Source organism: Antechinus flavipes, chromosome 2 (genome assembly GCF_016432865.1).
Source record: "Antechinus flavipes isolate AdamAnt ecotype Samford, QLD, Australia chromosome 2, AdamAnt_v2, whole genome shotgun sequence".
Taxonomy (NCBI): Eukaryota; Metazoa; Chordata; class Mammalia; order Dasyuromorphia; family Dasyuridae; genus Antechinus; species Antechinus flavipes.
Genome location: NC_067399.1, coordinates 494,191,642 through 494,207,440, shown reverse-complemented (window position 1 = coordinate 494,207,440; position 15,799 = coordinate 494,191,642). Strand labels below are relative to the sequence as shown.

Below are 15,799 nucleotides of genomic sequence, written 5' to 3'. Positions count from 1 at the left end.
ATCCATTAGGGTGTTGGTACTCAAAAGATGGGTCTTTCTTACTGGGAGAAATTTGGTTTCTAGACCACAAAGATGACAAAACAGTCTCTGCCTTTAATAGTCGCTCTTCTCAAAGCTTCCTTTGTCTCTATCAGTCCTTAATGGACTTCCCTCCTCTGAATTCCTACCTCACAATTTGGTACTCACCAGATATTGTCTTGTATCTTTCAACTGTAGTTCTGTGTATCTTATCTCCCAAAGAACCACTACCACCACAAATTAGGCTTCTCATTATACTTTAATGTTTGTTCACAAATTTTATCACAACACTTTGAGGTAGGCACATAGAATGGGAAAATGGCTAGAGCCAGAGAACTTTGAAGCCCTTTGTTTTATAGATGAGGAAACTGAGGCCCACAAAGACTTGGCTTCTGACCCCAGTATCAGTGCTTTTTTCCAGGGCTAATTTCAGTGTGAAATTCAGCAAATTAGCTCAAGTTATATAATCTCTATTTTATAAATGTGGAAGCCTAAATTTAGAGAGGATGAGGTACATATCCAAGGTCACAAAATAAAATAAGAGGTGGGACTTGAATCCAGGACCCCTCTTTTAAGATCCAGTGAAAGTCCACATTCTTGGAGGGTTTTCAGTGCAGATTCAAACCCCACATTGCTCCACCAATACAAAGAAAAACAATGCTTGTCCTCTAGGAGCTTACAACTTCCAAGGAGATAACTGTTCAAAGATTATGTGCAAACAGAGCATTTGGTAGTTGCTTAATAACTAAAGGACAAATCACTGAATGAGTATTGCCTCTGTCAAAATGAGACTTGGGAAACACTTTAACTTAAAATTCTCCTGGGTCATCTCCAGTTATCCTGATCCATATCTTGACACTGGATCCAAATGACTCCAGAAGAGAGAGTGAAGCTGGTGACTTTGCACAGCCTCCCTAATTTGAATCTAACTCCTTTGCACATCATGGCATCATTTCCCAGACGCCACGGTCCTCTTCTAGAACAATAACAGAAGCTGAATGAAAGGGAAGGGAAAGCCTAGAGGACCCTGAGAAGAAACCTAGACTCATAACTTCACATCAATGAATAACAGGATTTCAGAGGTAGAAAGGATCTTGGAGATCATCTCATCCAATCCTCTCATGACAGACTTCTTGAGTAATAATCTGCAGGAAGGAAGTCCCACAGATAAGTCAATGAGAGATCTAGGACCAGAACTCGGGTCTCTTAACTTAGCATCACGAACACCAGCTGCTCAGATCAGTGCTGTCCCACCTTCTTAACAAAAAGATCTAGTGGGGAGGCTTTCTGGAACCTCTAAGGGATGAAGTATTTTTTCACTTCAGTCATCCTAGGATGAAGTATATACATGCTTAATTTCATTTAAGCATCAGAAGATAGATTTGAATTCAGTCCCTTTGATTATAGGGCCAGTGCTTTCTTTCTGTTGTATCACTTTAGACTCTTAGGAATCTAAAATGGTGGAGCTGGAAGGGACCTTTATAGAACATCTAGTTTGTTTTTTGTTTTGTTTTGTTCTGTTTTTTACAGATGAGCAAAGTGAAGTCAGAGAAAGGGAAACACTTGTGAATTTTACACGGACAGGCAAAGGGCCTGTTCTGTTCAGGACAAAGTCAATACTGTCCTGGAAGGATACTGCAGGAGAGGAGGGATCTGCCTGAAAAGTTGTATATCACTGACCCCACATTAGGGACATTCCAGGACAAGGAGAGAATGAATGGTCTGGGTATCCTGAGTGGGGACAGCAACTGAATTGAACAGAGCCCCAACTCAGCAAAGGAGCCATATCTCCTCCCACGTGGATCTGGCGAGTCTAAGGGAGGAGTCCTGGTGCTCCATGGGCATTGATTAGGAGAAGTTCAGTCTGGGATCCTGGCCCTGGAGCAACTGGGCTGTGTCCTTGGGGACTGGATTCTTCCACAAGCTGTAGAAGAGATAGAGCGAATCAGAGGTCACTAAGTTCTGTGTTGGCATCCCCAGAGATCATCATAGGATCATAGACCAGAGCTAGAAAAGAACTCGGGGATCATTTAGTCTAACTTCCTAATTTTATGGCCTAGAGAGGTTATAAAGCACTGTGTGACACATCTAGTAAGTTGCAGAACTGCAACTGAAACCCAGAGCCTTTAATTCTAAATCTGGATACTTGACACCAGACCTCATTTCCCCTGGATGATGGAAATGGGGTCTATAAGAATGTCTCCCAGCTCATACCCTGGGAGCCTCCCAGCTTAACTCTTCTGTCCCATTTTTTCCTTCTCTGAGGCCATATAATTTTTCTGGGAGCCTGGCTTTCCCTTCTCATTTAGCTGAGATCCTGTCTTTTCCTGTATGAATTCCCTTATATTTGTTTGAGGTATGTAAACAGCTAAGAGCCATCTTCAAACTCAATAGCTCTGTCTCATACCTGCCCTAAGAGAAAGGAGCAGGAAAGGAAACCGGGAAGCTAGAACCCATGTTTACCGTATGACTTGAATTCCAGGATTCTTGGCTAGCCCCTTTGCCAGCAGCTGTGCTCCCAGGGAGCCAATCTGATTGCCCTCCAAACTTGCCAATGGATTAGAGAAGAAAGAAATAGAGATGGGGTGAGGGCAGAGGCAGAGATAGGAGAATGAGATTATTATTCCCTCCATCCTGGACCTAGGCTCATTTAGGAATGATAAGACTCTTCTTCTTGAGGAGTTCCTATTCTAGTAACCAGCAAACACCCCCTCCCCCCACCCCACCCCTAGAAGCAGAAGGCTTTAGTGGGATGAAGGATCCATCCCAGGGGAGACCTCTCTAAGTGCCAGGACAGAGAAGTTGGGTATTGCCTTAAGGAGGATGCTGACACTTTGGCCTAGGAGATGATCTTTGTTTAGAGGCAAAGGGATGAACCTTAAAACTCTTCATTCCAGCCTATTCCAGGGCTCCTGATTTTTCCATTAATTCTGCCCCTTTCTGATCAATTGGACCCTGCTTCCTCTTTCTCCCTCCCTTATAGCATCCCCATACTCACTCAAATTTCTTCAGTGCTTTCATCTGAGGTAGAATATGGGCTAGCTCAGTGGCCCCTTCATTCCCAAGGGAATTCCAGGCCAACCTGTGGAGAGTCTCAAAAATTAGGAGGAAGAAGAAGGGAAGAGGAAGCAAGTGCTGATGAGGAAAGGGAATCTGCTAGAATGGAAGCAAGTTCTGAGATAAAGACAAGAGAATGGATTTGTATTGAGGATAGAAAAAGGAGGGGAGAAGGGTAGGGGGATGAGGATGGGTGGGGGTGGGAGAGGATTTCCGACCCTAGAATCTGAGGCTCAGGGATTCCCTTTCTTCCTGTTCTGCCCCTCCAGGTTTATACCAACAATATAATAACCCTTCCTATAGTATAGGAGTTTGTAAAGCTCCTCTGCATCTATGCCCTCAATATATTCTTACAACACTTGTATTAGGGTAACAGGGCAGAATTTATTAGGCTCAGAGACAAAGTGATCCAACCCAATCCCAAAAGAGATAAGAGCCAGGTCTAGCATTTCTTGCTTTCTAGCTCTAGACTTTTTGTACTCACAGGATCTCCTCAAGGTCATGACAGAGGACCAAGCTGCTAGCAAGAGATTTGGTCATCTGGTCATTAATCCTACAGGATGTAAGGCTGAGAGAAGATAAAGGAATCAGACTGGGCAAGCCTTGAACAAGGAGACTCCCATGCTCCCCTAGGCCCTGTCTACACACTCCATCCCCTACTCTAGTCATTGAGAGTCAGAGTCCACTGGGATGGACTAAGGTAGGGAAGGCTCTAATTAGGGCGGGTCCAAGGCAGAATAAGCTCCTGGAATCCCTGAGGGGCTACTTATGAGCCAGGCATTGCATGAGGGTCATGGTTCTTGGACCTTGAACCAGAATATGAGAAGTGAAGGCCTTGGACTTGTGCCTTATACAAGGCAGGTCTAAGTCTCCAGAGGAATAAAAATAACAGTTTAGCTATCCAGGATAGGAGTGGGGAAACATTTTTTTCCTGCCAAGGCCTGGAATTCCCTTGGCCACTGAGCTTTTTTTTCAAGCCAAATATTTGGATATTTATAACATCATTCACCGGCCATACAAAATTACCAAGCAGTGGGAGGTTATTGTATCTAGCTTTCAGCTCATCATCACCTGGGTTGTCTTGGCAAATGATTTCTCAGGCCTTATATAGCCCGTGGGCTGAATATTCCCTACCTCTGATCTAGGAGAATAAGTCTAGGGGCACTTACTTTATCTTTCTGAGTTTCAGGAGTCCCTTTGAGAGAGGCAGAATCCATTCAGCAAAAATGTTCTCTGCCAAGCTGTCAGGCAGATGAGAAGGGTCAATGAGAGGCTTCCCCAGCCTTTCTTTCTCTCCCCTTCCTTCATCCCTCCATCTTCTCTTCCTTTACCTGATCTCTTCTATCCATTGGCATCTGACAAGGGCCTGACCCAGGCTCAGTGTCCCCTCGGCACCAATCTTATTTGAACAAAGGCTGGATAGATAGAAAAAAAAACAAAATACGAGAGTGACCCACGAGGCAGCTATGGGTACAGAGAAGTCCAAGTGGATGAAGGAAAGCTGATGGGCATTTCCACTATAGCTGTCCATCAGCCTGAGCAAATACACACAAATGATAATTCCCAGACAAGAAGACTCCCTTGGGGAAGTTCAATAGACATCGTTCTTCTGCCATTCTTCTCAGGTTCCTCTCCTTTCTCAGCCCCACTCTTGGGGCCCAGGACCACTCACTGTCATGCTCCACTTGGGCCAGAGAGTAGAGGTGCCCATAATTAACCAAAATCCTCTAACTCACAATTTCACCGAAGGTTACCCCTGCTGCCCAGTCAGTCTCTCTTGGTGAGCAGTACTACCCACATCCTCCTCATCCCCTGAGTTACCTTCTGCCTCACCTTCCCCAGCAGTCAAAGGATTTCCCTTCCTGTCTTCCCACATCAACATCTCCCTAAGCCCACTCTGTCTGGCACAGATACTCACTACAAGATTTTCAGGTGTGGTGGCAGGTTCTGGGCCAGCCTTATGGCCATCAGGTCCCCCATTGTATTGGCCCCTAAGCTGAAAGGGAAGAAGCAACCCCAGATTACACAGAGCCTCTGGTTCTCTCCCTTCTGTCCCATCATCGGGAGCCTGGATCCCAAAATCAGGAGGGTTGGGAGAAGGGGCTGACAGGGCTGGGGACGCAGGTAAAGGAAATAATCTTCCCATTCCCCATTTTGCAGAGGGCAACACTCACTGTAACTCCTCCATCTTCTCACAGCACACCAGGGCCTCAGCTAGTGTCCTGCCTCCTGCTGGGCTGATGCTGTTCCATGAGAGGCTAAAATGTCCCCACCCCCCAGAAAGAAGCCATGTCACATATATAAAGTGATATTGCATTATTTGGAGAAGAGAGGACTCAGCAAACATAAGTCACTTCCTGTTCGAGGCTATCTCCCCTGTGCATAGAGAGATACACTCCCCTGTGCTTCTCTTCCACATATAAGGAAGTTAGATCTTTTCCAATGCCAGGCATCCTCCAAGTTATTCCAGACATCTCCCTGCCCCCCCAGGACCCGAGCAATGTTCATCTTAACCATCATCCTCCCCATAAGCGACTACTACCCGCACTCCTAAACCATTTTCCTTTCAGGTTTCATGGGAGTTGGAGGGCATGGATTCAAACCCCAGTATTACCTACAGGACTTTGAGTAAATCAGTCATTTAAAAATGAAGAGGGTGAACGATGATGACCTCTGAGGTCCTTTCCAACTCCGATCTTATGAACCTAGAGGTCACCGACTTCTGACTTTCTGAAACTGCCTGGTCTTGGCTCTTCAATTCTTTGATTTCTGGTCTTGGACATTATATATGAATTCCAGTCTGCCACCAGAAGGGAATCTTGTGGATGTGAAGGGAAGGCAGGAGTTTCTGGAGCCAGGTTAAGACTCCAAGTCATATAGTTGCTCTAAGGAATCAAATTCACACTCCTTGCCTTTCTCTCCAGGGGAGATATTTATCTCCTCATGAGCTATAGAGCACAGTCCTGATCGGAGGAGTTGAGGTTCAAAGGGGAAATGTTAAAATTTCCCAGTGGGTCTCCATTACTCACTCAAGCTTACTGAGCTGTAGCAACTTAGGCAGGATGGCTGATAAATGCTGCACCCCAGCATCTTCGATCTTGTTGTGGCTCAAGCTTGGAGATAAAACAAACCATTACTCAGGCAAGGACATTCTATGGCGCTTTACATTTACTATGCTAATAATTCTGTCCAGCAGATGTGTACTATTGGTCACCAGGGAACCTGGGAAAGGCAGTGGGGATGATTTAATGCCATTCAATTGCTGGAAGGATATTCTGAATAATAGTAACAGCTGATATTTATATAAATGCTTTAAAGGTTACAAATGGGAAGAGATACTAGACCTGTGGTGTTATTAATATAAGGCATTTCAAGGAAGAAAGGAAGGGAGGAAGGGAGGAAGGAAGGGAGGAAGGAAGGAAAGAAGGAAGGAAGAAAGGAAGGAAGGAAGGAAGGAAGGAAGGAAGGAAGGAAGGAAGGAACATTTATTAAGTGACTATATACCAGGCACAGATTAAGTGCTTCACAATGATTATCTTATTTTATCTTGGATGAAGAAAACCCCTCTACCACAGCAGATCAGCACCTTTCTTGGAACTTAAACTTTTAAAGAGTTGCCAAGAACAATGAGAGGTGACTTGTCCAGGAGCCCCCACCAAGATGTGCCATAGGTAGGATTTGAACCCAGCTCTAATAGTTACACAGGTATCTCCACTTTACAGTGGCAGAAACTAAGAACTTAATAAGTGTCAGAGGTGGGGTTGATTTCATGTCTATCCTGACCCTAAATCCAAAATTCATCCTTCCCCCTGTAACACTGCATCCATGCCCACTACCCACGGGGCCCTGCATGTATGTGGACGAGTCAATCAACAGGTATTTAGTAAATATTTGCAAAATATCAGGCACTGTGTGAAGCATGTGGATACTCATGCAAAGAATGAAAATCCTTACATACAAGAAACTTGTATTTTGCACTTATTCATACATGTATGTATATGTACATATACATGTAGAATGCAAGTTCCTTGCATGTATATATATATATATATATCAAATATAAAGTGACTACATATATATCCACATGTATATATACACTGGTACACATATACAAATACACACATCACATTCATATATATACATCTATATATAATATATTCATACATACACACATATATTTATATATACATTTATAATACATTTTTATAAATAAAATAAATACAAGAATTTGGGAAGGAAGGCACTAGCAATTAGGAAGACTGGGAAAGGCTCCCTGTAGAGGTTGGACTTAAGTTGCATCATATAAGAAAAGAGGAACTCTCTAAATTGGAGGTAAGGAGGCAGCTCATCCCAGGAGTGAAAGGCCAATGCAAAGGTACAGAGGTGGGAGATGGCGTGTTGTGCATGAGAACAGAGAACAGAGTGTCTGGATTGAGCAGTGCTGTCCATTGAAGTTGGAAAGATTGTATGGGGATAGATTGTGAACAACTTTAAAAGTTAAGAAGTTTTAAATGTTGAAAAGAATTTCTATTTGAATCTAGAGCCAATAGGTAACCATGAGAGTTTGCTGTATGACAAAATCTCATGGCCAGATCTTCTTTTGAGGAAAATGCCTTTTGTAGATTTGGGCAGGATAGACCAGAGTGGGAGAGAGGTGAGGAAGGGGAGCATTCTTCAGTTATCTAGGGGAGGATGATGAGGATCTAAACTAGGGTGACAGCTGGGCCAGTGGGGAGAACATCATTATCATCATTTTTGGCTTTTGTTGGTGATGACAGCCATGGATACTCCATAAGTTCCCATATTCCTTTAATGCTGAAACTGAATTCCTGTTACCCATTAGGCCTCATTCCCTTATGGCTCCTCTTTAGGAGACTGTACTTTCTACACATTTTATCAAGATCCCTGTGGTACCCAGTACTCCTTGGATCCCAGCTGTACAAATGAAAGGATGTGGGAGGCAATGAGAGGGGGCAGGAGTCAGAGAATGACTGGATTCTGTCCCATACTTGGCACTTCTGAGTCTCAGAAGCTGGAGAAAGAGACAGATGGACTTACTTACTTCAGATCTTTTAAGTTGGTAGCATCCTTGAGGGAATCTGACAGGGAAAAACAGCTTTCACTGCTGAGGCCACTGTGGCTCAAGCTGTGGAGAGATTTGGGAAAAAATCCCCAGTGACCATCAGCTCAGGGCTCAAACTTGGGTGGTGTAGTCCATAGGAGAAAACTGTGAGTAGGGCTGGATTTTGAGAGCAGAATGAGTTTCCTGATGGGGGTGGGTGAGGTGGGCAATAAAAATTTCATGATGTAGAGCCAATGGAGGGGAGCTTTGAGGGCTAAAGGATTTAAGATACCAGAAAATCAAAGAAGTTCTTGAAGGTCATATCACTAAGGGTGGGAGGGAGATGAAATCTGACAATCTCTGTTCTCATGTCCCAAGACATGCAGAGAACTTTGTGGCTTACTAGATAATTTCTCAAATTCTTGCTGAAATAACCAGACTCTATACTCCAGTTCTCCCCACTGCATAAATTCCTGGAAACCATAGCCAGGGGTAAGGTAGGGATGGAGTTGACTTATTAAGGTAAAAAATTGGCATCTGTGGATTTAGAGATTGCAGGAACCTTGGGATCTAGTAAAACTCCTTCATTTTACAAATGGGGAAATTGAGGCATCAATAAGTGAAGTGATTTGTTTAAGTCTCACAGGAGGTAAATATCAGAACCAGGAGTCAAATAGGGATCTTCTGGCTTCAGATCCATTCTTTCTTCATGGCTACCTGTGGTCACCAAAGACCATGTGGTAGTAGTGTAGAGGTGGCCCAGTGAAATTCCTGGGACCTAATAAATGCAGGATGAACTCACTCAAGTTTCTGCAGAAGTGACATTCCTTGAAGTCTTTGGGCTAGTTCACTCAATGCTAGTTTATCCAGCTGTAGGAAACTGAGGCTATGGAGAGAAGAACCCAAGATAATTCAGCATCTCAAGGAAATGTGTTGAGTTGACAGTTTAAATGCTATTTAACCAAGGTGTTCTGAAAAGAATTTTATCATTAAAAAAAAGTGTTTTAGCTGAAAGTCTTGCAATTTCAAACTCTAGATCAGAGGCAAATTGCCAAGAAAACATTTGTATTGAAATTCCAGGGCAGAGAACACCTAAGAAAGGACAGGACTAAAGCATTAGTCCATCTAAGAATAATGTAATGGGACAATTTGGGTTTAGACAAAACAGCAGGGAAGCATTCTTACCCTTTCTCACTCTTCTCTATATTCATTCCCACCCCCCCCTTAGACCTGGCATTCTACTTACTTCAGAGTCTTAAGTTGGCACTTCCCTTCCAGAGCTCCAATTAGCATCCTGGTACCTTCCACACTGAACTCATTCTTTGACAGACTGAAAAAAAGCCAAGAACAGAGCAGGGAGTGGTTATATCCTTGTTCCTCCCTTCCTACTCTGAGTCCCCTGAAGACATTTCTGGATTCTCCTCTGGGTAAGATTTCTGGTTCTGGAACCAAAACTCTTGGCATCCTAGGATTCGTCCATCTCTCTGAGTCCCAGTGAAGGGAATGTTACTGACTACTATGACGTAGGATCTATAGGCAGCCCTGACAGTATCTGAGGATGGGGAATGAGACCATTGTGGGAAGGTGGCCTTAGATCACAGAGGATCTGGGATAGAGGCAAGGAAGGGGAGGGTAGATGGCCGTACTTGGCCAGGATTTAGCAAATATAGTTGGCCTGCTAAGAGCTATGGATAGTGGAGTAAAAATGAAAGGTTGACATACAAACATGAAGTAAGGAGGGGCAGGGAATGAATGGTATCTTTTGGAAAATGGGGAAAGAGGAGTAACTAGGGGGTATAATGGATAGAGCACTGATCCTGGAGTCAAGAGGACCTGAGTTCAAATTTGGCCTGAGACACTTATTATGTCTCTGGGACTGTGTTCAAGTTATTTAACTCTACTTAAAAATAGGGAGAGGAGGGAAATTGAGGTCCAATGAGGAAAGAGATTTGTCTAACAAGATCACATTGCTTTCATAGATATTTTTTAACAGAATGTTTCATAACACTCATATGAGGTAGGCTAGCCTACAGCTGTTCTACAGATGAAGAAACTAAGATTCAGAGAGGTAAAATCACTTGCTAAAGATCACAAAGTAGATCAGAGACAGAGCTAGCACTCAACTTTTCTGATCTCCAGGCACCAGAGCTTTTTTGCTTTGTCACTTCCATAAATTTGAAGATCTGAGGTTATTTTTAAGTACTAGGAAAGCTCCAATGACCATGTTTTCAAATCTTGCTTCCTCAGGACCTGCCACCATCAGTATAGTGGCCATACCAACCATACCTTTGTCATGACCCATCAGCACAACTTACTCTAGCTCCTCCATAGTATTGCAGTGACTTAGTCCAGATGCTACATGGCAGACCCCCTCAGGGCTCACTGTGCTGGCTGTCAGCCTGGCAAGGAAATAATAACAATAACCTTTGGTTCAGTGTTCTCAGATATTGAGGAAGTGGTTTGGGGAGAGGTAGAGAAGGAATGGGGAGCATCGGAGGGTTCAGGAATTGGGAAGATTCTCTTTCCCTGAACAGATTGTTCCTTCCAAACTTTCCTCCCCCATCTTCCTAGATAATTAATCTATAGACTACCTAAGAAATAGGAAGTGAACTCAATGATTTTTAGTACAAATGTTGGAGAGTAACAGAATATGGCCAAGGTGACTGAGCTATGAGAGGGACATTATTTAAAAAGTCTCCATGTTTTACCTAAATTTCTTCAACTCAAGAAGAGACGGAAGCAGAGTCTTGAGTAGCTGGCTACTGGTATCACACAAGTAAACCTGGGACCAGCTGTGAGAGAAAGTAAATTATTCAGAAAGCATTAGAGCGAGAAGTGATGGTGGAAGTCATTTGTAGAAATCTTTGTTTTAATGAATATAGGATCGAGGCACAGAGAAATAATAGAATGCCTCAGAGGTTCCACAGTGAGTCAGTGGGAGACCAAATACTAGGGTATGTACTGAGGAATCTGCTACAGCCTGAAGTCTTAGAAAAGTTACTAAATCTTTGTAAAACAATAACAAATATGAACTATCGTTATCTTTCTCATCATCCTATTACCCATGTATAAGTATTTACGTTCAAATCTTCACAGTATCCTCTAGAAGTTAGGATGGGCAAAGATAAGCCTTTCCTTTTGAAAAAATGGAGAAACTGAAGTCTAAAGAGTAGAACAACTTTGCGCCAAGTCACACAGTTAGAGATCAAAGCCAGGACAAAAACCCAGATCTCTTGGGCTAAATCTATCGTTCTTTCCACCATCCTTCCCTAGGATTTGTTAACAAAATGCGCTCCTGCTTGAATCTACTAGATCCTGCCTTCCAAATTAGAGACCTTTGCAGCTGAAAAGGACCTTGGACACCATCTAGTCTAACCCATACCCAAAGGAAATTCCTCCTATTATATATCCAGTGAAAAAACAAGTGGTCATCTAGTGCTTGGGTGAAGAATCTCAATGTGGAGCAAATGATCACCCCAAGAAGCAGGTCATTTCCCCTTGTGCACAGTGCTATTTACTAGAAAGCTTTGGCTGACATCAAACCTACATTTTTTTCTTTGTAACTTTCTCTTATTGCTCTTGGTTTTAATTCTTGGGACCACAAAAAAAAATCTAATTCCTCTTCTATATGACAGTCCTTTAAATACTTAAATTGTCTCCCATGAACCTTATCTTTTCCAGGCTAAACATTCCCAGCTCTGTCAATCAATCCTTATATAACATGGGCTCATCTTTTGTCTGTGCAGATCATACTAAACACAATATGTGGTTCAATCTGGGCAAAGAACAATAATAATATTATTTCCTTCTTCCTGAAAGCTCTGCCTCTCTTAAATGTAGTCCAAGATTGCATTAGCTTTTGGGGGTTCCACATCCCACTGCCAACTTATTTATACTTCATGAAAACCCCCAGATCTTTTTCAGAACAACTGCCATAACTGTCCAACTGTCATAACAACTGTCTATAACTCTACAATCTTATACATGGAAGGTTAGTTTTTTTGTACTCCCTTTTGAATTTCATCTTACCAGATTCAGCAAATGTTCTAATTTGTCAGTAGTCAATAATCATATCTTAATTATCTACTATGTGTCAGACTCTGTGCTAAGTGCTGAGGATATAAAGGCAGACAACAGTTCTTGATTCCCAGGAGCTCAAAATCTAATGGAGGAGACAATGTACAAATGAGCTATAGACAAGATAAAGAAGGAATTGTTCATCCTTCTTTCTTGAAGCAGACCAATGGAATCAGGAGGGTGAAGTGATGTACTCCCTCTTCCAAAGTCATCAGAGTCTAGTGGCAAGACAAAGCAGTTTGACTGGTGATGGCCCCAGAAGCAGGGGGAGACCTTGGCTGTTTAAAACTAAGATCTTTCTTGAGTCTTAGTTTGTCTGAGGAAATGCTCATTCAATAATTCAAAGTGAGGTAGGAATTGAGGCAAAAGATGGTCTAGTTTGCATTGTCAAAAGAATCAGTTTAGGAGGGGAAGACTCTCAGAGTTTCCAGCTAGAACAGAAATAATTACCATTTATACTCACTCTGAGCTATCAAAACCCAAACAATGAGCCAATTGGCGAATAATCAATAAAGACACTAGAATTAAGAGAGATTGGGCAGGGATTCTTATAGAATGTGGGATTTTAGTTGGAATTTGAAGGAAGCTAAGGAAGGCAGGAGCCAGGATGAGAAAGAAGAGCCTTTCAGGCAAGTAGAATAGCCAGGAAAAATCTGGAAATAGAGTATTTTGTTTGGTGAACAAACATGGCAAGAGAAGCCAGTGTCACTGGGTTTTGGAGGATATGGAGGAAAATAATATGTAAGATGATTGGAAAGGTAGAGAGGAGCTTTAAAAGCTGATTTTGTTTGATGCTGATACTTTTGCTTTGAATGGACTGTGGTAGGAACAACACTTCTTTTGGGATCCTGCTTGTCATCTGGTATTTTAATAAGCCATCCTAGCTTTATGTCATATGTAAATCTAAGGATCATGCCATTCAGATCTTTATCCAAGTCAGTGATAAAAAGGTTAAACAACACAGGGTCAAGCACAGATTCTTGGGGCACTCCACTGGAGATCTCCTGCCAAGCTGGTATCTAAATATTAACAATTACATGTTCTGACTCCTCAACTAGTTCCAAATCCATCTAATTGTTTTTACCATCTGGTTCACTTTCCCACAAGATAATATGGTAAATAGTTTGCTAAAATCGAAGTCTTGTCCAACTCTTTGGGACTCTATTTGAGGTTTTCTTGGCAGATGCCAGAGTAGTTTGCCATTCCTTTCTCCATCTCATGTCAGATGAGGAAATCAAGGCAAACTAGATTAAGTGACCCAGGTTCACACAGCAAGTAAGTGTCTGAGGTCAGATTTGAACTCAGGATCTTCCTGAGCAGTATTCCTGATTCCACGCCCAGTGCTCTCTCCACTACATCATTTAGCTGCCAAGAATCTAAGCAAACTACACCCATAGCAGTATCTTGATTTGCTAATTTAGTAATCCTGTCATAAGAGGATATGAAGTTAGTCTACTGCCATGACCTGTCCTTGAGGAAGCCATGCTGGCTCTTCATGATCATTACTTCCTTTGATAGATATTTTTTGACCATCTCTTAAATGATTCATTCTAGAATTTTCCCAGAAATTAAAGTTCAGAAGCCTATGTAGTTTGCAGATTCTGTTCCTTCTTATTCATGGAAATGCCTTTTTCCAGAACCTTTCTCATTTACCATGATCTTAAAATTTTTTTTTCATTTAACAAAAAAACATTTTTTTTTTCTCCTATGACCTTACAGATATCACTAACAATGACTTTATTTGGGTCAGAGAGCAAATTCATCAAGGTCAATTAGGTGAACACTTCCTAGCTCCTTATTTTTGTTCTGTCATTACCAGTACACCCCCCCCCCAAAAAAAAAGCCAAACCAAACCCAGAAACAAAATGAGATTTTAATGGTTCAGCCTTTTCTGTTGTCAGTTATCATTGTCCCATCTACCTTGGCATATGGAAACAGACCATGTGGATCTACTTAAACCTCTGATCTCTGAGGCAATATCAAGGAGGGACATTTGGAGTTTATCCTAAGACCCCTGGTCACCTAGACCATAATTTTTACAGAGAGATAAGTGGGGGCTGAGCTTCATAGATATACTCACCTAAGCTCCTGTAGTCTCATGTACTTTTCAACCATCTGCCTGATGACAAGGGTCTGGTTGGCTCCTCGGTCACACTGAGACAGACAATATGGAAAAGTCAGGTTGGCTCCTTGGTCACACTGGATCGGTCTGCAATGAAATTGGGGCAAAAGAAATCCAGTTAAATTATACAAGATGCCAACTATGTAAAAGGTGATGAGTGTACAAAGACAAAATGATAGTCCTCCTCAAAAAGCTTACATTTCTTTTGCATGAGGTCTACCAGCTTATGCCTCTCCAGCTTTTCTTAACTTTAAGAAATTGTCACTTCCTAGAGGAGTGATTTATAGAAAGCCCTTCAAAGGAAAGGTTCATATGTGAATTCAGGAAAGTCCTAGGTTCATTATGGATTTGGCTGATATTATCTTATAGTGCTAGAATATTTAAAATGGGGTCAATGAACTTTTTAAAAAATTTAATAATTGTATTTCAAAGTAAGTAGTTTCCTTTGCTACTCTATGCATTTTATACATTAAAAATATAATTCTCAGCAGGAGTCCATAGGCTTTGCCACCTGTCAGAGGGGACAAGACACAAAAGGATTAAGGATCCCTGGTTTAGTGGTTTTTAGCATAACGTTTAGGGTGGCTGGTGATGGTAAATTCCAGTTGTCATGTTAAGTTAGGTATTTTTTTATTGCAATTTTATTGCAGACCAGCCCAGTGTGACCTAGGTAGGAGTTCTTAAAGTTGCCTCAGATATCGGAGGTATTGGTCAGGCTTCAGGACATGTTAAGGCTATATCAAGTTAGGCATTTACAAATAGGATGTTAGAAGTGAAACTCCCAACATGAACTTTTAATTGTGGTTACCAAATTGGTTAGTTATTTTTGTTATGTCATTACCAATGCAACCCCCCTCCTTTAGTGGAATTTCTTTTTTTTTTTTTAGTGGAATTTCTTTTAAAATTGAGAGGGTCCACAGTGTCCAACTCTACTCTGGGGAGGCTGATGATGATGGACAGTTGGAACTCAGCAGTTCTGGGCTGCTATAGACTTCAAGCCAATCAGGTATTCACACTAAATCTTTCACCAATGTGGCGAACTACTGGAACTGGGAGTGGAGAGGAACAACAGAGAAGGGGAGCCCTCGGCTACCTAAGGAAGGGCAAAATGGCCCAAACTGGAACAGGTCAAAGCTTTTGTGCTTATCAGCAATAGGATCTTGCTATGATTGCCACTGCTCTTCCAGATAAGGAGGAAAAGGAACAGTAGAAAGTATAAGAGAAGGAAGAAAATGAGCATTAGGAAGAGGAAAAAAGAGGAGAAGAAGGAAGAGAAAGAGGAGAAAAGGGAGATAGAAGAAGAAGAAAAGGAGAAGAGAAAGAGGAGAAGAAGGAAGAAGGGGGAGAAGGAAGAAAAGGAAGAAGAGGAGGAAAAACTGGAAGAGGAGGAGGAAGAGAAAGGAAAAGAAGAAAGAAGGGGAGGAGAAGGTGAAGGAAGAGGAGAAAGAAGAAAAAAAGAAGGA

The 15,799-nt window shown here is 42.1% G+C and overlaps 1 protein-coding gene across 1 annotated transcript in view; it reads right to left on the bottom strand.

Annotated features, from left to right (window-relative positions):
• Window positions 1-258: 258 nt before the first annotated feature.
• The window catches only part of NLRC5 (NLR family CARD domain containing 5), a 100,483-nt gene continuing 84,942 nt past the window's right edge, over window positions 259-15,799 (bottom strand). Inside the window, 15 exon segments of the mRNA XM_051979893.1 lie at window positions 259-1,942; window positions 2,482-2,565; window positions 3,017-3,100; window positions 3,560-3,643; window positions 4,245-4,316; window positions 4,407-4,490; window positions 4,994-5,071; window positions 5,250-5,333; window positions 6,105-6,188; window positions 8,138-8,221; window positions 8,940-9,023; window positions 9,384-9,467; window positions 10,453-10,536; window positions 10,846-10,929; window positions 14,295-14,423. Of these exon segments, the coding sequence (XP_051835853.1) occupies window positions 1,867-1,942; window positions 2,482-2,565; window positions 3,017-3,100; window positions 3,560-3,643; window positions 4,245-4,316; window positions 4,407-4,490; window positions 4,994-5,071; window positions 5,250-5,333; window positions 6,105-6,188; window positions 8,138-8,221; window positions 8,940-9,023; window positions 9,384-9,467; window positions 10,453-10,536; window positions 10,846-10,929; window positions 14,295-14,423 (1,279 nt within the window). The 3' untranslated portion in view covers window positions 259-1,866.